The sequence below is a fragment of the Sesamum indicum genome, linkage group LG4, assembly GCF_026168435.1.
Source record: "Sesamum indicum cultivar Baizhima isolate 11 linkage group LG4, ASM2616843v1, whole genome shotgun sequence".
In the NCBI taxonomy this organism is placed as follows: domain Eukaryota; kingdom Viridiplantae; phylum Streptophyta; class Magnoliopsida; order Lamiales; family Pedaliaceae; genus Sesamum; species Sesamum indicum.
Genome location: NC_142660.1, coordinates 8,745,332 through 8,772,563, shown reverse-complemented (window position 1 = coordinate 8,772,563; position 27,232 = coordinate 8,745,332). Strand labels below are relative to the sequence as shown.

Below are 27,232 nucleotides of genomic sequence, written 5' to 3'. Positions count from 1 at the left end.
TTTGCAATTTTTATAATTTTTAATTGATTTTATTCTATAATTTGATACAATTTATTTGTTTCTACAAATTTTAACAATAACTCATATATTTAGAAGAAAATACAATATAACAACTTTTAGTATGGGTGTTCACAGTTCGGTTAAATCGACTAAACAGAACCAAATTGAGAATTCAGTTCGAATCGAAAATCGAACCGAAAAATTCGATTTGATTTTCGATTATTTTTTTAAATTGATTTTCGGTTCAATTTTTTCCGTCACCTTTGAGTGAGTGAACCGAACTGAATCGAAAATCAATTTATATATATTTTATTCTATTAATTATGTTATATTAAAATATACTATTATATATTATTTATTATTATTTCTTTTCTTTTCATTTTAAATTTTTAATTGTATTTGTAAATATTTTTTTCAGTATATATTTTATTTTTCCAATTTTAGTATTTAGGTACATGTATTTTTGAATAAAATTTAAAAAAAATACTAAGATTATTTATAATATATATTTAAAAAATATTAAAAAAGCTGAAAAAACCCGAACCGGTTAACGATCTTGAACACCGCTGACTTTTATTACTTCTTTGGGAGGGAAAAAGTTATTCGACAGAACTGAGCAGTCTCTTGCCCTCCCCCTGCCCAACTTCATCCCCCCTTTTTCTGTCGCTCAATCACACGAATCGAAGTACAAAGCTCTCTCCACTAATCCACTCCTCCCACTTCTCGCCTGAAAATGAGGCCCCAGCGTCTGAGTTTCAGTGCAGATGGAGAAGACGAAGAAGATAAGAAACAAACTCTTAACAATGCAGACGAAGAGACCGATTCTGACTCAGATTCAAACTTGGGCTTCTTCGGGGCACCGCTGCTGTGCATCGATAAGCAACAAACCCGTACCTCGAAAAGACGAGTCGGAATGCACAGCAGCGTTGCCCCCGAAGAAGCCCAAGTTGAATCTGCCGCGTGAAGAAGAAGTACCCGTACCTCGAAAAGACGAGTCGGAATGCTCTTCCTCATCTGCGTCCAATTTCATTATCGCGCCTGCCGCAAAACCCAGCGAGAAGAACACCCCTTTCTCTAAAATATTCTCCGAAGAGGATGAAATTTCTCTGCTTAAAGGCCTCGCCATTTTCTGGGCTGACGGGAGGAACAACAAGTGGACCGAGTTTTACAACTTCATCAAGGACAGTCTTCCGCATCAGTTTACGAGAACTCAGGTGTCTGAGAAGATTCGTAGGCTCAAGGGGAAGTTTGAAAACAATTTTAAAAGAGCTCGCGCCAATGGGGGCTGGCTTGATTTCTCGGATGCCCATGAGTCCGCTGTGTTTGAGGTGTCGAAGACACTGTGGGGAGAAGATGAAAACGAAGCTGGGGATAAACATGCTCAAAAAGAAAAGGAGACACCACAAAGGGGAGACAGAAGCAGATCCCAAAAGAAGAGAAAAAGGGCTGGGAAAGAGCATGATGCAGAAAAAGAGATAGTGAAGAACCAAAAACAAGTGGGGAAGATTGGCAAAGAGGAGTTTGCTTCTGCGTACCCACTCTTGTCATCGTCTTTGGATGAAAATGGATATTCCAACATCATCAAGGAGAAATTTCTATTGATTGGCAGAGAGAAGGCACAAGAGCTGGAAGAGAAGTGGAGGGATGTGAAAGCTGCAGAGCTTAGACTGGAGCGTAAAAGGATTGACTTGATTAGGAGGGACTTACACAATCTACTCTGAAGCAAATGAAGGATTTAAGAGATTTTTGGCTTTTGAACAGGTATAACATAAGGTTGTTGTCCATGGAAGTGTTATTTTGTAGGTGTTTCTAAATGTTGATTTCAGTTATATATGCTGTTTTATTGAGTTGATGTGGTTTTTGGAAAATCAGATTTCTGTTTCATACTGTACGTTTCCATTTTCTGTTACATTTAGATCTTATGATCCTTTTTATGTCTCGACAGAGGTCTTGCCTTCGAAACTTAAACGTTTCTGAAATATTAGGTGTACTTGCCTGTTTTCAAAGTTGTGTTTTCTGGTCATAGCTAATGAAAGAGAATCAAGTCACAAGTTAGGAAGCAAATAAAATATTTGCCTCATCATGCATGGAATTAGGATATAACTGCTTGAGGCAAGCAGCAGCTGCAGTTTGAATGCACAAATACTAGGAAATAATGTCATAATGTACTCTTAGCGAGTTCCCTCGGGACAGGGCTAATGCTTCGGTCATACTAGATTATTACCCGAGCCTTATGAAACTACCTTTGACGTATTAGTTCAGATAAGATTCCAGTCTAATATTTCATAAATATTAAACAGTTTCAAAAAATTTTGGTTTGTTGCAGCATAAGCCACACACGTATGGCCGCTTCTCATTTTCCCCATGGCTAAAAGCATTAATAGATAAGATCTATCTAGAGCTAGTTGAAACAAGCTGATAACGAGCAGAACTCAGGAGAAGTCTATTATGGTGTATACATTCATCTACCTTGCATTAATAATGTTTTTATAAAATGCATTATTCCCATTCTAATCATGAATATGGTATTGGAAGTCGGTAGTCTTCAATGATTAATCTTGTGGTAATTGCATGGCGCAAAAATCCTTGCTATCCCTTCTTGCTGCTGCTGGTCCAAAGAGAAAATGAAGATAAATATTATAAGTGAATAATGAAAAATAAAGAGAAGAGCAGGGGAAAAAAAAGGTAAGAAATGAAATATTTACATCCCACAACCATGTTATTAGAAAATCAAATGCATTAGCCAACTAACTGTTCTAATGAAAAGTGAAAAATAATGACAGAACAGGAAAGAGAGAGTACAAATCAGAAAGAATATTTCCTTCAAAGAAGCCTATGTGCCTGGGGAAAAAAGGTGGTATTAGATGAACAAAAGAACACAAGGCAAGTTTTTTATGTTTTCTGATACGTAGACAAATAGAAATTTTGAGACATGTTTTGCTCTCATTACGTTATTTAATAACAGATTTGACATCATTAAGTCGCCCCCTATATTTGGATCTTTCTATTTGATTTATTACTGTTGTCTCTTATTAAGTCATGTTTTGATTCCTTTTGCATGTTCTTAATTAGCCAGTCCAGAACTGAACTTGGGCATGACTACTTTACAAGCATGCAGGATTGAGCTTGGATAAATGAAAATTTGGTGGTGCCCAAAGCTCAATTAAATCTTTTAATTAATGACCTATGTTATCCAGACAATTCACTCTTCATCTTGTGACCCAATGGAGATTTCTTATAACAGCTCTGAGTACAGTACTAGCATATATTACTATTTTTTATTGAAAAAGGAATACTTAATTAATGTATGTGATTGAGAAAGTGAAGAGACAAGCTGATGAGTTGAGAATTAAGATATGACTTACTTTAACCATAGCTGAAGATTTCCTTTGTAGTCTTAGTATTTCCTAGCTTTCAGATGGCAACATTTTACATCAGTTTGTTGTTTCAATTAATGAACTGTAGATAGATCTTTAATGCTGGACTTGCACATGATGTTGTCCCAATAACATGTCCTGCATAGCCAATCTATGCAAGCAGCAAGCTTTTGCATCTTTCTTATCCAAAATTTTGAAATGCAAAGGCTTCAACATTATCTGATGTTTCCTCATTGTAAAACAATTTATTGGTATTTGCCTAAACCATACCCAACTGGTGTTTCGATTTTTACAGTTGTCCAGCACTTTAACGTGGTTGCTGGCTTTTGTAATGTGTTTTGATTAGCTTTCACTTGTATAGCTAATTTTCTCTCAGAATCTGATACTTCGTCCTAGAAAACTCAATGCATGAGTTTCTCCTTTCAGTTACCGTTCTTGCATGTTGTCGTCATTTTGATACAGCTCCCAATAAATGATATTTGCTTCTTGTGGTTATGGTTATGTTTGTACAGCTCTTCCCATCCTTCCTGGAACTTGTTTGGATCCCTGCTATTACATGGATTGCATTATGAGCAAGCTTTTTTCTCTTGGATCTGTTAAAATGCCAATCACAGTTTAAAACTTTTCTACTTTGTTATTCTTACAATTTTAGAGTGTAATATGCAGCCTATACATACCATCTTCTTCAATCACTAAAGACTAAAGAATAATCATTTCATTGTTTCATAACCATGGAGCAGTTTTTATCTTGCTGAAAATGTGGTTTTCTACAATTTGCCTTGCAACGGTTCTTCAAGTCATAAATATTATCATTTGTTTGTTGCCCAACTGCAGTTTATGTGGATGAGGACTTTTCAAGAGATTGCATCATCTTTCAGGCATCCAAGGATTCAGAATTGCCTTGACTTTTGTGTATGGTGTAAAGTTTCTTTCTGGATAGTAATTTTGTAATAGAGAGAAGATGAAGCAGAAGTTATGAACGGAGTTGGCAGAAGCAGAAGCAAGAAGGTGAGGTATACTTGAGATGATGTAATCAAACTTGTCATATCTCACAAACAAATATATCTTTTGAGAACTTAATTCCTGCAGAGAGTGAATGATATTTATACAACTGATTTTTGTTTCATATTGGGCGACTGGAGAACATACCATAAACTCACCTGCTTCATGTTATAAACCTAAGGTGTTGTTTTAGAAAGGATTTCTTATGTAGATATATGTCATATTCTGTCATTTGTACAATTATAAGTACATTAACGGGATGTCAATGTCTTGTGTAAGGATATTTTCCTTTCTGGAGTGTCAATGTAAATCAAAATTTAAATACTAAAGAATGTTGTAATTTTATAAATGATTTATATAATTAGACCTAATTTCATGCGTAAATGTAATTAATTTTTTTTAGAGAGAGCTTTTTATTTAACAAAGACTTTTATAATGATTAGATATGGTGTCATGCAACACCTGAGCGCATAATTTTAGTAATGTTGTTAATTTATTGAAGCTCATAATTTGTTCCTTTATATTAAAATTTGTCGTTGCCTTACAATCTCACGTACAAAAATTATCTGATAAATTTTTTTAATGCATTAATTATCAATTACTCAAATTAAATTGAAAATTAATACTTTGTACAATATATGTTATATTGATAACGATGATTATATATACATGCAAAACAAATGCTAATATGTTATTTTAATTTTAATTAACAATAAACTTAAACAAAATGGGAGTGAAATTAATTTTTTAGTACGTGTAATTGTATGGAATTAATATTCTAACAAGTCCATTAAATATGTTTGGGGAATTTTAAATGTAATGGTTCAAATCGTTCCATTTTAATTTTGAGTTATGCTTTGACGAATATGGATGAATTTCAAATTCATTTCAAATGGAATCGTTTGAAATCCTTTCTCCGAGTCCTTCTTTCAAGTCCAAATTCACCCTAAAAGAACTTGATTAAGTAGTTGAAGGACATTTTTGAAAAGTTGAAGGACATTTTTGATATTATAATAATTTGTTGTAGTGGAATCAAAATTACCACTTTAAATTTTTAAATCCTCTTCCGTTTATAATAGTATAGATGCAAACCCTTCTTCAAACCGCAGTTCTAGTAACGAGTTGTAGCCTGCTTTGTCTAATTTTGTAATTTTCTTCTAGATTGATGGTTTTTCTTCTTGAATTTGTCTTATTTAAGGACCTATTTTTCATTGCAGCAAGTAAGGTGTTTTTTTCCTCTTTTTTCAATTTTTCTTTCTTTTTTTGGGTGAGAAAGTTGCACTTCTGTTACTCAACAAAGAATAAGACAACAAAAATACATTGAGGAGGCTCGAAGCCCGCCGAACCTCTATTCGCACTTCTATCTAACGTGAGATCAACTCTATTGGTCTCCCTATACACGAAGACTGTGTTTACTGGATGGGATAGGATATCGCTACCTAGGATTGAGTTGGGACAACCAAATGGATTGTCCCAAATGGGACAGGCTACATATAAGTTTACTAGGGCATACAGAATCCATATTTTATCCGCCAAAATATGTTTACAATCCTAGATTAAGTGCGATCATTTAACTGGGAAATTACTTTCTTGTACCCTTGAATTTGAAATTCCACTTTGCCTAACATCCGCCCTAGTTCGTCTTTCCCCTAGTGTCCCCAATTCTGTTTTTTGTTGTTCGACACAAAGAGGCGAAACTAGAGCATTTGCAGGTTTGAATGAACGGCACGACTCAACAACAATCTTCTGGGTAAGTTTCCGCAACACCTTCTCGTTCTCTACAACCATTTATTAACATGGTTTACCGGTTCTAATTTTTTTCAAAATCCCTTTTCCGAGTTCTAGGGTTATTAGATCGTAGTCCTTCCGCGGCGCACCAAGCCGATTATGTGGCATTCCAACAATTTTCGAACCAGTATAAGTCAGCTTATCACTGTTTCTCACTCGTAATTGCTACAATTGGTTGACATGTACATTCTAATTTGTGCCGCAAATTATTTTACCGTACTCTGTTTTATGCGCGATGTTCTACCTTACATTCTGCTTTGACATCGTAATACATCGTTATGCACCGTCAGCATATACAATAACTTGGCACCCATGTTATTTGTAATTGTATTTGTTTCACAAGCTTTTTTGCTTTCGATTGTGTTGCACTACACCGTAAATTAGGTGTAATGGGTATTTTACACTGTCCAATGGCAGATTGTACACTATCTAATGGCAGATTCCTACTCTGAATACATTTTTGTTTTCCCCTGATTTCCTTTACATTCATATGGTTGACAGTAATATATAGTAGAAATAACTGAGGGCCATCTAATATTGGACATTTGATGCTCGTAATGTTGCATCCTTGCACTTAATCTATAGGGAATACTACGTGGAGAACAATCAATTCACACACAATTTCAGTAGTACCAATTCTGGGGGTAGATCGACTAGTAGGCAGCATTCCTCTGGGTCATCCGATGTTGTAGTGCGGTTTTGCAGTTGTGGTAAGGATGTCGTTCTACGAACTTCATGGACTAGTTTTAATCTAGGTTGAAGATTTCTAGGTTGCCCTGGTAGTGAGGTTCCTTTTACAAAAATTTAATGATCTCCAAAGAATATTAGGTTGATAATTGTCATTGGTTAGCCTCAGCGTCAACGAATGATTTTTACATTCATTGCGCTTGTATAATTGAGGATAGATACATACATCACATATCATTGTTTTGACTGTGGCACATTCGAACGGGTTGACCCCCCCCCCCCCCCCCCATGTACCGTAGGTCCAAAGAGATTATTCTTGGATTGCTTAATAGAATCTCTGAATATGAAATTCGCATGAAACGTTTCAATGAACGTCTCGAAGCTGAGGAGACGCATTGGCAAACTTTACAAAAGTATTGTATCGTCTTACTAGTTGTTTGGCTATTGACCCTTTGGATTGCTCTCAAAGGTTAACTTTGTTGATGTCGTCGCTGTTAGTATATTTTGTTTATTGCTCAGATATTTGCTCCCTGTTGTAGTTTATGCATTTTTTTTTCATGTGCGGTACAATTGATAGTTTAGTCGTATAGAATTTTAATTGTGTATGAATCCAATTGCCTCATTTATGCTTAAATATATATCCACTTCTTTCACCTATTTGTGACCAATGTTATATTGTGTTGTGAGTACATTGAACGTTTCAGACAAGTTTAATATTCTTGTCATTTAATTATCAACCCTTAGGGCAACAACCAATGCATTACATCTTCTTTGCACTGGGTACATTACTACATTAACCAATACTATTCTTAACAGTTTCTATGAAGTGATTTTTTGGATCGAATATAAGTTATCTCATATAATTCTATGCTACAGTTTACAGTGCACCTTTCATTTTTTTCATTGGTGTTCCGTTGTAATGTCTGTATGGATGATTTTCCCGAATGTTTGGTGTTTGCCTCATACACCAACTCATATATAAGAATATAATTAATGCTGTAGTATATTCATTCCGTCTGTGTTTACCCTCATCCCCCAAAAAAACTGCTATGACTCATTTATTATTTCAACTACACAATCTGCAACTACTTCATTAATGTTGACAAAACACTCAACATTAATTCTAAAGCTGTCAGCGGTAATAAATGGTCTGAAGGTGGACAAAATGGCGGCAGCATCCCACTCTGTCCATTTTCAGCCTATGCATTTACCACTTACAAATGTCTAATCCCAACCAATTGCCATAAATAGGGATTAATTCATCCCACCTATAATGCATCCCCTTTGCGTTAGATCCATCTGAAACCGCACAGATAGTAAGCTAATAACAATATAAAGAAAAAGAGCCATTTTGGTTCAAGGTAGTAAACACATAGCAGTTTTTATTTCATACCTTCACGTAATCATCCCAGACATTATTGTCTTCCACCGTTATCATATTTCGGCTCTCATCCCAACCCAATCCCGACTTCGTCAGCATAGTGGTCAGCGTCGAGTAGTGCTTCTTCCAGACATGCAATTTAAAAGTAAAATGTGGTTCAGCTTTCCAACCAGTTACAACAAAATTCTTAAGCCCTGCTATAAGACATTCCTCTTCCATAATCGTCCACGTTCAACAACTATAAGCCCTATCTTTGTTCCCTCCCCGCCGACGCGGCCTGCTGCTACCCTCATCAGGTCCGAGCTCCATCTTTCAATGGACGATCGATCGGCTTACCTGGGTGAAACCAGCACAAAAAACTATGTTTTTGTTTGGATTAATGTTTTGGATGTTTTTGTTTTGGTGTTTTGGAGATACAGAGAGAAAAATAGAGATAAGTAAGTATGTATTTTGAGATAGATGATATGTTTGGATTTGTGTTTTGATATAATATAAAATAATGTAAAATAAGTGGTGTAGGTTTGGTGTTGGGATTTGGGAGACAGGACTTACTGTTCATTGTCAAATCATGTCTTTTAATATATATATTTAGTAATATATATGTGTATGTATATATAGTATTTTGTTTGTTAGTTAAATAGAATATATATATTTATGTTAAGAGAAGAATAAAAAATAATAAAAAAAAGTAATAAAAAAAATTAAATTACAATTGCACACCTAGTGGAGGTGTGCAAAACACAAAACCAAACATTGTGTATGTGTTGGTTAAATAGGTAAATGCAAGTGTATAATTGACCAGGACACAACCTGTACAAACGATGTAAATATTGTGCATAGAATGATGTCAAACAAAAACTAAAATGCAATTGTAGAAAGGGGATCATAGTAATGTCGTCTGCAACAATAGGACTTGAACATAGCAACAATTGAAATGATTGATTGTAAAACATGCGGCCTTTAGGAATCACACAAAGTGTTCACACAACTTTCGGTACGCATAAGAGGCTGACATAACAATGATTACAATTAACCCCCGAAATAATACATCTCACACGCATCATTAGACTTATGACTATAAGCAACGAGGTCAGGATATAGGTTGATGAATCGCATGTGACATCAAAGGCAACTCATCTACTCATTGTACATGGATGTGGCCATTGTATCCATCCAAGTGGACCATGAGGGGTTGTTGTCAATATTCCACACACAGCCAACCTCATCATCGGTCCTAATATCTCCATGACTCGGTAACTTATTTTCTAGAGGATCATCAGGCATTTCAGTCCTTAAAAAATTATGCAACAGGCAACAAGTCAAGATTATCCGATTTTGCATCTTGATGGGATAGAATGATTGACTCCGTAAAATATCCCACCGAATTTTAAGTAGACCAAACGTTCGCTCAATCACGTTACGCGCAGAAGAGTGCTTGAGGTTGAAGAACTCCTAATGGTTTTGCGGTCCACCTGTACCAATGTCCCATTCTCTTAAATAGTAGCGAACACCTCTGTACGGAGTCAAGAAGCCTTTGGCATTCGCATAGCCGTTGTCAATAAGTAGTAATTAACTATGCAAGGTATAAGCGAACGTTATGTAATAAATTTATTATTTGCAATAACCAACTCACATATTAAGCAGTATACACAGTTTAGCAAGCATGTATGGAGCAGAGTCATACCTGTAGGAACTCTTAGACTTTCTGGTCTGTGGACAGCATCACGTAAAACACGACTATCCGCTGCACTCCCCTCCCAGCCGCTAAGGACGTATATGAATTGCATATTAGGATTGCACACCCCAAGTACGTTCACAGCTACTTGACCTTTGCTTGTTCGGTACCGTTCTTTTTCATTTTCGGGTACTCGTACATCAATGAATGTGACATCTAAAGCCTCGAGACATCCCTATAGTATGGATTACAATAAAAAATTACAGTTAAATACAATCAGAACATCTAAGTACCAATAAGCATATTACAATGTATTCGTAATCCAGAAACAAAAAATATAACCTTAAACCATCTCCAGTAGGGGTCCACGCATACCTCTATAATCGGAGTCGGTCAGGCTAGTAGGACATTATACAATTTAATTATTGACTTTAGCACACGGTGAAAATATTTGCTAATCATGCGGCCAGAGCATAGAAAATCATGCTTCACCACACAAATCTTTTTATGATGGGCTACCACATTGAGGAAAAACGCAACTTGCTCCAGTACGGTAAGATGTTTGGTTTGCGAAATGCCTGTAGAATATTCAAGTAGATAGCACAGATGTTCGAAGGCATTACGTTACGTAGGTTACGTAGGCAAAACTCATCGAAAACAAAAACCAGCTTATGTAGGTGGCGAACCTGGTCCAGTATCCTAGTATTGATTAAGTATCTCCGACGCCGAGACCGATCATTAGTAGGATTTTTGGAGGTGAGGTGTTTTATAAGATAAGTAAATATAGTTAGAGCGACTGCAATCTCGTCCATGACTTGTTATAAAACAATTAAAGCCAATGTAACTTTTTGAATTGACCTCATCCTAAATAGCAAAAAAATATTTATCCACACTAAAAAAAATTATCACGATTGCAATACAAAGATAATCCATAGTTCCCACACATTTTCTATGTGACACAATTTGCAAGCAACAAAACATTGTTCTATTGTCAACAAAAAGTACAATGATGGGAAAAATAATTAGCAAAATTTCATGTAACATTTTCACACAATGTACTGTGTGAATGGGGTATACAGTAGAACCATATGCTTCGGTCAAAATTACACAACCGCTGTTTAAAAAACAATAGTGGGTTGACCCAACTAGCCAAGATTTCACAACATTATACTGTATATAGCACAAGATTACTGAAATGGCACCAAACGAGCCAAGAAAGGAATAGAGGGTTTTAGCATAACTCACTTGCATATTTCGAGGGATTCCTGAGCTAACCACAAACAGCACAACTGAATGCGAAGTAGACCGGCGGCAACAATGTTAATGGCATCTCCGGCAAGGATTCTTGGCAAAAAAAATTAAAAAAATTACCTTAAAAAAATAAATTTGTACAACATAATAATAGAGGGTAAAATACGAAGTTATACAGGAATAATGTCACCTAAACCTAAGTCAGCGGCCACGATGAACTCACCTTAGGACCACAAGGAGGCTTGTTCTGTCGAAGCCCTTCCATTTCTGCCTCTATTTGCACCAGTGGAGAAGACACTGTTTTAAGTGAAGTGATGATAGCAAATTTAATTTGGTCAGTGTAAAAGGAGAAATCCGTCATTTAGCATTGCTATTTGAGGGTATTAAGGGCGAAGCACCTGAGCGTAAATGATGGGATAGCTGGTCGGGATTGCTACCATAGCACCAGATTCATATACCAGGTTCCATTTCGCATTATATTGAGCTTGCCCTTTATTTACCGGGCCTCACATTTCTCAGGTAAACAACTTAATGTGTGGGATTGAGCGGGATACCCTGCTTAATCTCACGTAGTAAATATGGCCTAAAAGAAAAAAGACCTAACACCCAAGCTATGCAACAAAATCGAGACATCCATATAGATTGGAACAATAGGAGCATTTGTTGGATTTATTAATTCAATAATGTTGCACTTTTAATTCATATTGGGCTTATATGTAAAATAATTATGTATTATAAATTGTCGAAGTTTAGGACCAATAAAGTGATCAATAAGATTTCAGTAATTTAAGTTTTTACTGCATCTGATAGGATGTGGGCCTTTAATGTGTAAAGACTAATAGTAATTTTAGTTTCAGTGAAGGGCTGAAATTAAAATACCTATGATGATATATATATAGAAAAAAATGCAAGCAACCCCATTGTGATATTGCAAAACGAGCAAATTATACCCTATGAAAAAAAATAGCAATTTACCTCTCCATATTTCTTAAATATAATAATTTACCTCCCTATATTTTTTAAAACGAAGCAATTTACCTCCTTAGACAGGGAGATAAATTGAATTATTTTAAAAAGCACAGGCACTACAAAAAATATCAATTTATTGGAACAAATTTTTTATCAATTTGTAATGGCTTTTGTAATGGGACTGCCTACCACGGCTATACGAGGCGTTACAAAGTATTTGTAACGGTTTGGCAAAAAGTCTTTACAATTCGTAACAGTTTTTGTGAAAGCTATTTATATCCGTTACAAACCTAGTGACATGCAAAAAAAAAAACCCAATTTGGAACCGTATTTGTTACGGCTAGATTGGATTCGATATGATTACTATTGTAAAAGTCTTTGTAACAAATTTAGCTATGATTTTGCCAGATATTTGGAACGATTTTTATAAAATTGACATTAATTAATTATATAAAAATTGTTTTTAGGTCCAAATTTTTTCTAATATTACATTAATGATCAATTTTAGCCTAAAATTCATGATTATCCTCGAAATTGCATTTAGGTCAAATTTTTGCCTAATATGACATTAATGACCAATTTTAGCCTAAATTTCGTAATTCTCCTAGAAATTGCATTTAGGTCCAAATTTTTTATTAAGTTATGTTAAGGTCCAGTTTTTTTCCGTCTAATACATAATTCTACTTAAATTTTCATGTAGGTCCAAATATTACCTTAAATACATTAAGGTTCAAATTTTACCTAAAACTATATTAAGGTTGAATATTTTCCTAAAAAATTACAGTAAGGTCCAAATATATCCTAACTTTACATTACGTTATATTTTTTACCTACAAATTGAATTCAAGTCCAAATCTTTTCTAAAATTACAAAAAAAAAATTTCATGAATTTTTGGAAAAAAAAATTTTTTAAAAAAAAATTAGCGAAAATAAAAAAATTATAAAAAATTCAAAAAAAAATTACATAAAATCTAAATAAAAAAAACTTACCTGGTGGTGGCTGGTGGTGGGGGTAGGGGGAAGGGGAGGTAGGGACGGTGCTGGGGGTGGGGGTGGAGGTGGGTGGAAGGGAGAAAGAGAGAATGAGAGAGAGAGGGAGAGAGAGAGAGAGAGTGAGAGAGAGAGAGAGAGAGAGAGGGGGGTGGGGCAGGGGGTGGCTGGCGGTGACGGTGTTGGGGCAGGCGGTGGTCGGGGCTGCGTGAGTGGAGAGAGAGAGAGAGAGAGAGAGAGAGAGAGAGAGAGAGAGAGAGAGAGAGAGAGAGAGAAGAAGAAGAAGAAGAAGAAGAGAAATCAACCTAATGTTGTATATATAAAATTTTTGGAACGACTTTGCCAAAGAGAGTTACAATATTTAAAAAGTCGTTACAAAATATGCAGTCTAAGGTAATCGTTACAAAAGCCGTTACACAATAAGGAAACGAACTAATTAATTTAATTGAAAATGTTTAAAAATAAGATGTCATTTTCGATGATTTAATACTGTGGAAATGTATTGTTGTAGTGGAACAATATAATTGAAATACATTAAAAAAAACAAAAAATTTATTTGACATGATACATGTATGCAGAATCCAATAAATTTGTATATTTATAAACGTTAGTATTACATTGATGACTATCATCTTACAGTGCTGAACTGCATGGGTAAATCAAGCCATAAAAATTATGATCAAACTGTCAAATATGATCACACTTAAAAAAGAATTAATTCGACGAATTTGTAGCCTTATTGGGTATACGCGATTCTGATATATCATTATGGAGCATAATAGTAATCATTCAAAATTATTTGTAACGGCTTTTTGAATTTGACCGTTACAAAATTTTATTTTTGTCTGGTGCCTAAAGTTGACCGACTTACTTTGTAACAACTTTTGTAACGGGTTTTACCTAATTTGGCTATTCTAAATAATAAATTTTTTAAAAAAAATATGATCTTTTTTTGAATTTTACAACATTTCAAAATAAGAATATTTCATTAAACCAGGGGTTTTTATGGTCTGACTGGTTTGGATTTCCAGCCTGAGTTCGATGTACCTAATAGTGTTGTTCTTGATCTTGTTCCTTTGACTTTGAAGATGTTTGTTAATGACTCGTATACATTATGTAGCCTCGTATTCATCATCATCAGTATCATTGTCCTCGAAGCCGTATTCATCATCCTCTTCATCTTTATTATCAGTTTGACCAATTTGAGTCCATGAAGTACCTGCACCCTGCTGGTGTGCAGTTGTAAGATTAACCATAATTTATAAATCATTGGGATCACGTAGATTGTATGAGTGATTGTCCGTAGCAACTTCAGGGACTGGTACGACTTCCTCCGACTGCTATGCGATCTCAATCCATTGGGACTCATCAACAACTCTTTGATCAAATCTACTTTCTCCTTCGTCATACTTGGATACTCAGTGTAGTACATTGTATAGCTTTTTGTGCAAGTATGAGTGGCTCATCCTTTTGGTGCACTTTTTTGAAGTTTACATCAATGAGGTGATAGCGTGGGTGTACCTTCACGCCTCTTACTGGATCGACAAAATAACACTTGAACAGAATGATGTGCAAGCTCATAAATAGTTGATATATCAATTGAATGATCTCTTCGATAATTCCATAAAAGTCATTGCCCTCGTCTGTATACGATGAACTTTGACAGACACCCCATAATTCATTGTTGACTTGCCGGTGTTGTGACGTTCTATCTAGAAGTTGTACCTGTTCACAAAGTAGCAAGACATCGACATCACTTTTGCACGTAGACCCCAACAATGACACTTGAGGAGCTCGTTGTCCGTGTAGTTGAACTCGGAATGTACCTACACTTTCATATATTAATCATATATTTTGAACTTGGACACAACATACTTTTAAAAATTCAAATAAAAAAATATGAAGAGGGACCAACATCAACAGGGCAAGACCTTATACCATCACCAGGCACAGTACCATTAGAAGAAGAAAAATAACTCGGCCCGGTTGCATAAAAAATCATCTGTTACACCCAATCTATATATTGTTCATCATCTTAATATGAATAATTACCCTTGACACCCAATCCTTTGAGGAGGCTCGAAGCCCGCCGGACCTCTATTTGCAGTCCTATCTAACGTGAGATCAACTCTATTGGTCTCCCTATATACTAAGACCGTGTTTACTGGATGGGACAGGATATCCCTACTTGGATTGAGTTGGAACAACCAAATGGATTGTCCCAAGTGGGACAGGCTACACATAAGTTTACTAGGGCATACAGAATTCATATTTTATCCGCCAAAATATGTTAACAATCCTAGATTAAGTGCGATCATTTAACTGTGAAATTACTTTCTTATACCCTTGAATTTGAAATTCCACCTTGCCTAACATCCGCCCTAGTTCGTCTTTCCCCTGGTGTCCCCAATTTCTGTTTTTTGTGGTTCGACACAGAGAGGCGAAGCCAGAGCATTTGCAGGTTTGGATGAACGGCACGACGTCAAAAACAATCTTCTGGGTAAGTTTCCGCAACACCTTCTCGTTCTCTGTAACTATTTATTAACATGGTTTACCGGTTCTAATCTTTTACAAAACCCCTTTTCCAAGTTCTAGGGTTAATCGACCGTAGTCCTTCCGCAGCTAGGCAATTATGTGGCATTCCAACAATTTTCGAACCAGTATAAGTCAACTTATCACTGTTTCTCACTCGTAATTGCTACAATTGGTTGACATGTACATTCTCATTTGTGCCGCAAATTATTTTATCGTATTTTATATTATGCGCGATGTTCTACCTTACATTCTGCTTTGACATCGTAATACATCGTTGTGCACTGTCAGCATATACAATAACTTGGCACCCATGTTATTTGTAACCGTATCTGTTTCACAAGCTTTCTTGCTTTCGATTGTGTTGTACTACACCGTAAACTAGGTATAATGGGTATTGTACACTGTCCAATGGCAGATTGTACACTGTCTAATGGCAGATTCCTACTCTGAATACATTTTCTTTTTCCCCTGATTCCCTTTACATTCATATGGTTAACAGTAATATATAGTAGAAATAACCGAGGGCCATCTAATATCGGACATTTGATGCTCGTAGTATTGCATCCTTGCACTTAATCTATAGGGAATACTACGTGGAGAACAATCAATTCACACACAATTTCAGTAGTACCAATTCTGGGGGTAGATCGACTAGTAGGTAGCGTTCCTCTGGGTTATCCGACGCTGTACTGTGGTTTTGCAACTGTGGTAAGGATGTCGTTCTATAAACTTCATGGACTAGTCTTAATCCAGGTCAAAGATTTCGAGGTTGCCCTGGTAGTGAGGTTCATTTTACAAAAAATTAATTATCTCCAAAGAATATTAGGTTGATAATTGTCATTAGTTGGCCTCAGCGTCAACGAATGATTTTTACATTTGTTGCTCTTTTATAATTGAGGATAGATACATTCGTTGCTCTTTTAGTGTTGATTGAGTGCATCAGTGACACTATGTTTTGTGGAGGAGCAGCTTAGCGTCGCCTTGAGAAGATCTCGTATTGTGCTGGAGAGACACTTCACGATTGGAGCGCTCGAAAGAGCAGGAGGTCGGTCTGGTGTCGCGAGATACTTGGAGAGTATTGGGCACTGCATACACCTCAATCCTTTGTGCATGTGTTGACGAGGATGTCAACAGATCGAGTAGGTGAGTTTCTTGTGGACGATGTGCGGGCGACTAGGGGATGTCGGCCAGCACGCAGTAGATGACGACTCGTGTTGTGCAGGAGAGACACTTCACGATTGGAGCGCTCGAAAGAACAGGAGGTCGGTCTGGTGTTGCGAGATACTAGGGGAGTATTGGGCACCGCATACACTTAAATCCTTCGTGTATGTGTTGACGAGGACGTCAACAGATCGAGTGGGTGAGGATCTCACAGGTCGACTGTTACCTGTGGACGACGTGCGGGCAACTGGGTTGATGTAGGCTAGCATGGAGCGACGATGGAGCGCAACCTTGGGCGCGAGTAGAAACTAATGTGCGGAACAAAGTGCCATGATTCAGGAGCAGAGTGCTTTATCCTTGGAGATGCTGAAAAAGTGCACTCCTCAGCCCTTTAAGTGTCCTCGGCCAACAATGACACTTGAGGAGCTCGTTGTCCGTGTAGTTCAACTCAGAATGTACCTACACTTTCATATATTAATCATATATTTTGAACTTGGACACAACATACTTTTAAAAATTCAAATAAAAAAATATGAAGACGGACCAACATCAACAGGGCAAGACCTTATACCATCACCAGGCACAGTACCATTAGAAGAAGAAAAATAACTCGGCCCGGTTGCATAAAAAATCATCTGTTACACCCAATCTATATATTGTTCATCATCTTAATATGAATAATTATCCTTGACACCCAATCCTTTGAGGAGGCTCGAAGCCCCCCGGACCTCTATTTGCAGTCCTATCTAACGTGAGATCAACTCTATTGGTCTCCCTATACACTAAGACCGTGTTTACTAGATGGGACAGGATATCCCTACTTGGATTGAGTTGGAACAACCAAATGGATTGTCCCAGGTGGGACAGGCTACACATAAGTTTACTAGGGCATACAGAATTCATATTTTATCCGCCAAAATATGTTAACAATCCTAGATTAAGTGCGATCATTTAACTGTGAAATTACTTTCTTATACCCTTGAATTTGAAATTCCACCTTGCCTAACATCCGCCCTAGTTCGTCTTTCCCCTGGTGTCCCCAATTTCTGTTTTTTGTTGTTCGACACAAAGAGGCGAAGCCAGAGCATTTGCAGGTTTGGATGAACGGCACGACGTCAACAACAATCTTCTGGGTAAGTTTCCGCAACACCTTCTCGTTCTCTGCAACCATTTATTAACATGGTTTACCAGTTCTAATTTTTTTCAAAATCCCTTTTCCAAGTTCTAGGGTTAATCGACCGTAGTCCTTCCGCAGCTAGCCAATTATGTGGCATTCCAACAATTTTCGAACCAGTATAAGTCAGCTTATCACTGTTTCTCACTCATAATTGCTACAATTGGTTGACATGTACATTCTCATTTGTGCCGCAAAGTATTTTCTCGTACTCTATTTTATGCGCGATGTTCTACCTTACATTCTGCTTTGACATCGTAATACATCGTTATGCACTGTCAGCATATACAATAACTTGGCACCCATGTTATTTGTAACTGTATCTGTTTCACAAGCTTTCTTGCTTTCGATTGTGTTGTACTACACTGTAAACTAGGTATAATGGGTATTTTACACTGTCCAGTGGCAGATTGTACACTGTCTAATGGCAGATTCCTACTCTGAATACATTTTCTTTTTCCCCTGATTCCCTTTACATTCATATGGTTGACAGTAATATATAGTAGAAATAACCGAGGGCCATCTAATATCGGACATTTGATGCTCGTAATATTGCATCCTTGCACTTAATCTATAGGGAATACTACGTGGAGAACAATCAATTCACACACAATTTCAGTAGTACCAATTCTGGGGGTAGATCGACTAGTAGGTAGCGTTCCTCTGGGTTATCCGACGCTGTAGTGTAGTTTTGCAGCTGTGGTAAGGATGTCGTTCTACAAACTTCATGGACTAGTCTTAATCCAGGTCGAAGATTTCGAGGTTGCCCTGGTAGTGAGGTTCATTTTACAAAAATTTAATGATCTCCAAAGAATATTAGGTTGATAATTGTCATTGGTTAGTCTCAGCGTCAACAAATGATTTTTACATTTGTTGCTCTTTTATAATTGAGGATAGATACATTCGTTGCTCTTTTAGTGTTGATTGAGTGCATCAGTGACACTATGTTTTGTGGAGGAGCAGCTTAGTGTCGCCTTGAGGAGATCTCGTATTGTGCTAGAGAGACACTTCACGATTGGAGCGCTCGAAAGAGCAGGAGGTCGGTCTGGTGTCACGAGATACTTGCAGAGTATTGGGCACTGCATACACCTCAATCCTTTGTGTATGTGTTGACGAGGATGTCAACAGATCGAGTAGGTGAGTTTCTTGTGGACGACGTGCGGGCGACTAGGGAATGTGGGCCAGCACGCAGTAGATGATGACTCGTGTTGTGCAGGAGAGGCACTTCACGACTAGAGCGCTCGAAAGAACAGGAGGTCGGTCTGGTGTTGCGAGATACTAGGGGAGTATTGGGCACCGCATACACTTAAATCCTTCGTGTATATGTTGACGAGGACGTCAACAGATCGAGTGGGTGAGGATCTCACAGGTTGACTGTTACCTGTGGACGACGTGCGGGCAACTGGGTTGATGTAGGCCAGCACGGAGCGACGATGGAGCGCAACCTTGGGCGCGAGTAGAAACTAATGTGCAGAACAAAGTGCTTTGATTTGGGAGCAGAGTGCTTTATCCTTGGAGATGCTGAAAAAGTGCACTCCTCGGCCCTTTAAGTGTTCTACTCTTGGGACAAGAGATTATTTTCTTAAGCCTATTATAAGGGGGACATGATACGGTGAGCCCCCATGCACGACTGCAGTAGCATGAGACGACGTTTGCACTAAGTGAGCATCTCTTGGGGGCATGATGGGGCCTTTAAGAGCCGGCTCTAGGCAGCTCGGGAGAGGAGCGCTAGAGTCCCCGAAGGGCTTGGAAACCTGACGGGCAGCGTAGGGCCAGGATAGCCTACGTTGGGCACCGATTGTGCTGAGAGGCTCCGTGTGACGTGCTAGGTTGCCCCGCGGGCTGCGGGATATCTTGGACAACGCCTCTGGTGCGAATGGGTGATCGAGGCAAGCATTACAAGACCTCGTGATGCAACTCATGTAATGTGCTATCCAGTTCTAGCCGTCTATGGGGGTCCGTTGGCTAAGGATAGGCGGTCGTAGTACGACACCGTACTGTGGACATATTGTGAAGCCAAAGCCGGAAGGCAAGAAAGCATGTCGGGTATAGCCGTGCGGAAGAACGGCAAAGTGTCGGCATATCGATTGGGCCTCGGACTTATGATGCTGTCCTACTCGGGCGAGACATGGAAGGCGGCCATGACGAGGGCGAGCGCCTAGGATATACCGAGTGAGTTTGGAGATGAGATGGACGTTGCGGGCGCAAGCGTAGCGCTGTAATGCCGAAGCAGAGTGAGGATGCTCCTTGCCATTAGGCAATGTGTCGGCAGGTTCCGAGATTGTGTGTGAGACGCAAAGGCACGGATACCGAGAGCCTCAGCGAGCACACGGACTGTCGCGATACTCTGATGTGTGCGAAGGCCGGACGAAGGTGGGGTAGCACCTTTGGGGCCGCACAGGTGAAAAATATATGAGAAATACATTCCGCTGTATTGAAGACTAGCACGCTTGTTACACCAAGGTAAGTATGTACATCCAACAACCTCATTTCTCCCACACCTTCTTCCTCATCTGATCATTGCGTCCCTGATGCTTCGGCTGATTCCAGTGATGTACCCATTCAGCAAAAATACTTAGATATGATGCCACAAAAACCTTGGCTAGGAATCATAAGCACTATTAAGACTCCCATAGTGCAATTAAGGCGAAAATATTATATCCCTGATAATTATGAAATCATTCTTCCTCGTTCTTTCTATAGGATGCATCAACATCCAGAAGGTTTTTGTTCGCTTTCTGTAGTGCACCTAGAGGTAGGTTTACGTTTTCCTTTGCCTCGCGAAGTAAATAACATTCTCACTAGGTTAGATCTCTGTCCAATGCAACTTTCTCCCAATTCCATAAGCCATATTCTTTTGTTGATCATAGTTATAAAACATCTTAATCTTCCCCCCACCTTCGATAACTTCTGGTCCTTTTACTCTTTCACGACCTCCAAGAGGTCAGGCGAGAATGGTTGGTTCTATTTAGCCACTCGCAAAGACTGTCGTTATTTGGACGACCTGAAGTCCAATGTCGGTCCTTGGCGCGAGAGGTATTTCTTCATTCGACCTCCTCCTGGCCAATCCTGGGACTTCCGCCTCCATTGGCGTGATTCAAAGCCCGAATCGGAGACTTATGGGGAGCGGTTTGAGAGTGATCTTACAAATTACATCACTCTATTTTGGTATATTCCAAAATCCTTTGTTGCAAGAAAAGTTGTTGAAGCTCGCTGGTCTCTCCCATGCTCCTCTACCTGTTAGAGGAACCGTAGGTGATTCCCTATTTTTTCTTTTTTTAAATTAATTGTTCTTTTATACGATCTTATATTTTTTTCTTAACATTTGCAGCTTCTGAAATTATGCTAGCAAGGATCGCCAAATAGGTTAGGGCCCAAAAGGGTACCCTGCCACCTTCTGTGAATCGTGGGTTAGCTCGCGCTGCTGCTGCACAAGAAAAGTCCAAAGATGATTCCGGGTTAGCTGTTTCGACTTTTGAGAGCCAGGCTGCTCCTGCTTGTCCTCCACCCTCTTCCCCCATTCAGATTGACGATGAATCACCAGAGACCCCAGTGGAGATCGTCGAAGTTCCTACTGGGACCAATACTAAGAGAAAGAGGGGAAAGGGTAAGGAAAAGGCACCTGAACCAAGGAAGAGCAGGAGCAGGAGCAAGAGTAGAAATGATAGCCCCCAATCCTCCAAGTTTGATCGTCAAAAGAAGCTCGAAGCTAGACTTGCAGCTGATAAGGCTAATGAACCAGAGAACCGTAAGAAGTTGGAAGCCCAAAAGGAGGTGTGGCAACGGACAAGGGAGGAGCGTTCCCCTTAGAGTAGGTTGCTAAGATGTCTGGCGAAAAACTGATCCCTGATTGGGCCATCTCCAAGAACAGCAGCGTTTTGCGAACACGAGCTGGCCAAGATTCTTTAGAGATTTATAAGACTTCATGTCTTAAGCGCGACCAAATCCTACTGGCTCAGACTTCCCACACAATAGTTCAGGAGCACTTTGCGCATAACATAACTTAAGTAAGCTGCGATCCTATCTGTTGTATTATTCATTCCTTGTAACATTATATTCTATTAATACTAACTTCCACTTTTTTGGTAGGCAACGGCCTTCGCCCACAACCTATCTCTTTAGTGTCTATGTGGATACATGATAAGATCAAAGCTGAAGCTAAGGTGTCCGAGCTAGAGAAGAAGGTTATTGAGCTAAAAGAGATGAACGACACTTTGCGATCCAACTCTCAAAAGAGAATGATAGAGGTCACTCTTCGACTCGAGGAGCCCGAGAAAAATCTTGCTGAAGTCATTTCATCGGCTCAAAGAGATCGCAGGGCTGCTTTCGAATCAGGCAAGGAACAACGGCTAGAAGAGGATCGTTTTTTTTTCCTTCAAAGCGCTGAATATCAAGACGCCATTTCCCAGGCTCACTTGTATGGGGCTCGCGACTTCATGAAGACCCGAACCTTCCACGAGGCCATTGAAAACCAAGCTGCAGACTATATGATCGAGGGCTTTGACAAATGTCAAGGCCAGATTCAAAATCTTGGAGCGTTCGTCGAAGGTTTCGACCTGAACTTACTGGATGCGTCTCTTGACAAGAATCTGGAGCCTTATCCTCTCGGGCCACCAGTTTACAATGATGACCCGGAGTTCGCAAACCTGATGGAAGAACTTGGCCCTACCTCTGATCCTTGACTTTTAGCTAGTGATTATTTTTTGTAATATTTTTTGTGACATTTTGAACTTGTCATTCTAACCTTTTGAGGAATGTAAGTTGGAAGCTAATCGGAACAGTTGATTCCTTTTTGTATATGCATCAACCTATTCAATCGAGTAATGGAAAAATCCTTTGTGTAAATGCTCCTTAATTCGCTTCCACATTTATCTCCAAGTCATATCTGACTATACTGGAAGGTTAACCAGCTCTATACAGATCACTGTGTTATCAGACTAGAATATTGACGTTGGTTAAATAACCTTTCGCAATATTCTCCATATCACCTTATCTTGAATTTCTCCATGTGATAAACAACTTGCAATCTTTTTCAAATCACTTGAGCTTGAGTCTTTTTCAGATTAGAAAACAAATCTGCAATCTTTTTCAGATCACATGTGCTTGAATCTTTTTCAGGTTAGAAATCATTTGCAATCTTTTTCAGATCGCGCGAGAACCTTTTCCAGGTTTAGAAGACCAATCTGCAATCTTTTTCAGATTGCATTATCTGGAACCTTTTTCAGGTTAGAAAACCATTCTTCAATCTTTTTTCAGATCGCACTATCTGGAACCTTTTTAAGGTTATAAAATCAATCAGCAATCTTTTTCAGATTGCATGTGCTTGAACCTTTTTTAGGTTAGAAAACCATTTGCAATCTTTTTCAGATCGTGCGAGAACCTTTTCCAGGTTAGAAGACTAATCTGCAATCTTTTTCAGATCGCATTATTTGGAACCTTTTTAAGGTTAGAAAATCATTTTGCAATCTTTTTCAGATCGCACTACCTGGAACCTTTTTCCGGTAGAAAATCAATCTGTGATCTTTTTCAAATAGTATGTGCTTGAACCTTTTTCAGGTCAGAAAACCATTTGCAATCTTTTTCAAATCGCGCGAGAACCTTTTCCAGGTTAGAAGACTAATTTACAATCTTTTTCAGATTGCATTATCTGGAACCTTTTTCAGGTTAGAAAACCATTCTGCAATGTTTTTCAGACCGCACTATCTGGAACCTTTTTTCGGTTAGAAAATCAATCTGCGATCTTTTTCAAATCGCATGTGCTTGAACCTTTTTTAGGTTAGAAAACCATTTGCAATCTTTTTTAGATCGCGCGAGAACCTTTTCCATGTTAGAATACCAATCTGCAATCTTTTTCAGATCGCACTATCTGTAAACTTTTTCAGGTTAGAAAACCATTCTGCAATCTTTCTCAAGTTAAAAAACAAAAATATCAAGACTGCATTGAGAGACCTTGAATAAGTGCCTCATACTCTGCTTCATTGTTGTTCGCAGGAAAGGTCAACCTTACGGCGATCTCAATTTTAGTTCCCCCCTGTCCTTGTAAATATATTTTGGCTCTTCCATTCTTTGAATCTGACGAACCATCAACGTGCAACAACCATCTCTCATCCTCCGCCTGTTGTTCCCCTGCGAGCTCCACCAGGAAGTCAGCAAATACTTGAGCTTTTATAGCACTTCTGGTTTGGAATTCTATATCAAACACCCCTAGCTCTACTGCCCATTTAACCATCCTGCCTGAGGTATTTGGCTTTGACATGACCTGCTTTAATGGGTGGTTAGTTAATACCACAATCGGATGAGATTGGAAATAAAGTCGCAACTTTCTAGCCGCTGTCACTAAAGCTAAAGCCAACTTCTCGATCTGGATGTATTTCTTCTCAGCCCCCTGTAGCATTTTGCTCATATAGTATACGGGGCTTTGCTTTCCTTCTTCCTCTCGAACCAGGACTTAGCTTACAACTTCATTTGATACTGCTAAATAAACATACAATCTTTTCCCAACCAAGGGGTTAACAAGAAGGGGAGGGGTCGCTAAGTATGTTTTAAGCTCCTGAAGAGCTTTTCAACATTCTTCAGTCCATTCAAAATCTTCAAATTTACTCAAAACCTTAAACAAAGGTAGATTACAATCTGCTGACCTAGCTATGAACCGGTTCAATGACGCGACCTTCCCTGTCAGCTTCTGGACGTCTTTTACTGACCTTGGCGACCCTAGCCACATGATTGCTTGTATTTTTTCAAGGTTTGCCCCGATCCCCCTCTCACTAACCATATAACCAAGAAACTTGTCACCCCTAACTCCAAAAGTGCACTTAGCTGGATTTAACATCATTCCGTAGGATCGCATTATATCAAAAGTTGCCCCTAGGTGTGCCAATTGGTCGTCCCTTCTCACTCTTCACTAACATGTCATCAACATAAAGTTTCATTGTGCTCCCTATCTGGTCCTTAAATATTTTATTAACTAACCTTTGATAGGTCACTCCAACATTCTTAAAACCCAAGGGCATTACGTTATAGCAATACACTCCCTTTTCTATCACGAAAGCAGTTTTCTCGCTATCCTCCTTCGCCATGAATATTTGATGGTAGCCTTGATAGGCATCCATCATACTTAATAAGGCACAACCTGCACTAGAATCAACCAATAAATATATCCTAGGCAGGGGATAAGGATCTCAGGGACATGCCTTATAAAGATCAGTAAAATCTGTGCACATTCGCCATTTTTCTGCTGCCTTAGGGATGATCACCATGTTTGAGAGCCAGGTCATGTATTAGATCTCCCTTACAAACCCTGCTTGTAACAACTTGTTCACCGCCTCTTCAATGATCCTATTTCGTTCAACTCCAAACATTATTTTCTTCTGTTTTACCGGTTTAATTTGTGGATCTATGTTGACTCGATGCACTATAACTTCTGGATCAATCCCCTTGAAGTCGGATGGACTCCACGCGAACAAGTTATTATTTTTCCTCAAAAAATCTATGGTCAACATCTGCATCTCCTTCGTCATTTGAGATTCGATACACGTAGTTTTGTGGAGATCTCCTGAAATTAGTTCTACTTCCTTATACTCCTCCGCAGGTTCCAGTCTCTCCATCTTGCCTCTTTTAACTTCCTCATTTTGATCATGTTCCTCCTTTCTCTTCTCTTTCTTTCCTACCTCAACTTGTTTTATGGCCAAATTATAGCATTGTCGTGCAGTACGTTGGTCACATCTCACCTCCCCGACCCCATATTTGGTGGGGAACTTCATCTTCAAATGGTAAGTAGATACCATTGCTTTAAACTTATTGAGCCCGGGTCACCTCAAGACCACATTATATGCAAATAGGCCATCTACCACTAAAAACTGCACCATATAAGTTTTCCTTCGAGGTTCTTCTCCGATTGCACCGGCAAATCAATCACTCCCTTAGGCACAACCTCGCTCCCTCAAAATCCAACCAGAGGCATTTGCACGGGCTTCAATTTTAACTCACCAAGCTCCATCTTCCTAAGCACGTTGGTAAAAATGATATCCATAGAACTACCATTATCAATTAATACCTTATGCACCTGGTAATTGGCTACCTCCATCCGAATGACCATTGGGTCGTTCTGGTCCATCGCGTTCGAACTCAAATCCTTGTCCCCAAAAATAATATCCTCCTTAGGCCAGTACTTGTAGAACCTATTCACCATAACGGTATCTACTCTCCCTTGCATATCTCTTTCTTTCCCTTGAAAAATCTCCACCAATGGGGCCTCCTGAAATGGTGTGGATGACCCCTTCGGTCGGTGCGTTGTCACGAACTCCACTCTTCCCAACATCATCCTTACGACTTCGTTCTCGACTTCGCGACCTACTTCGGTTGCCCGTTTCATTTCTCTTTTCGATCAAATGCTTGAAGTAATCCTGTCTTATCAACCTCTCGATCTCATCTTTAAGTTGATAGCATTCCTCTGTATCGTGGCCCTTATCTTTATAAAACCTGCAATACTTGTTAGAATTTTTCTTGGCAGGAGTATTACGCATCTTACCTGGCCACTGCAAAAGTCCTTCCTTTTCCACCATCATCATGACTCTTTCCCTGGTGTCAAGGGCCGCCCGCGCACTCGGCACCCTTGACGCACATTCGGCCACTCAACCGCTCTACTCGGCCGACCAACAACCTTCGCCGACAAACGCTAGGCTTCCGCAGTCTTAGAGTTTTTAGGCGTTGGTCTTTTGTCTTGTACTGTTGTAAATACTTTTGTTTGCTCAGGGGGGCGTTAGGCCTCCTGAGGTGCGATGTTCAGCTTTTTCAATGTCTACTGCTGTAGATAGGAAAAACTTTTTTAAGCCTATTATAAGGGGGAATGAGTTCTCGAAGCTTGGTGTAGTGTGCGTGCTAGTGTGCCCCTCAAGGCGATCCCCTTGCGCTAGCATCGTTGTATAACGTATATGCAATCTTCAATGCAATGAAATCTACTTTCTGAACCGCGTGCTCAATTTACTGCTTTTGTACTGCACCTTGCTTACTGTTGCTTGCTACTGTTGCTATTCCTGTCGGTGTGCTATGCTAGTGCCCGTCGGGTTTTCGGTGGTGTGTTGCTATTGGCAGAAGTAGTCGGCGGACTGCTAGCCACACGGTGCCCCTTTCCCCGCATTGCGGAAGGCACCTCGTGAGAAGTGGTATCAAAGCCTCGGTGCCTTCATGGGGTCGAGGCGGGTTGCTGTGACCCAACCTAATTCTGCTGCGAGAATGTTGGGGCA

At 39.0% G+C, this 27,232-nt stretch overlaps 1 protein-coding gene across 1 annotated transcript; it reads left to right on the top strand.

Annotated features, from left to right (window-relative positions):
- The first annotated feature begins 600 nt into the window (after positions 1-600).
- On the top strand, positions 601-4,503 carry LOC148788404 (STOREKEEPER protein-like). Its single transcript, XM_088879468.1, has 2 exons — positions 601-1,761; positions 4,212-4,503. Exon 1 carries the CDS (start codon positions 765-767, stop codon positions 1,719-1,721), a length of 957 nt encoding a protein of 318 aa, XP_088735594.1. The 5' UTR covers positions 601-764; the 3' UTR covers positions 1,722-1,761; positions 4,212-4,503.
- The last annotated feature ends 22,729 nt before the right edge of the window (positions 4,504-27,232 follow it).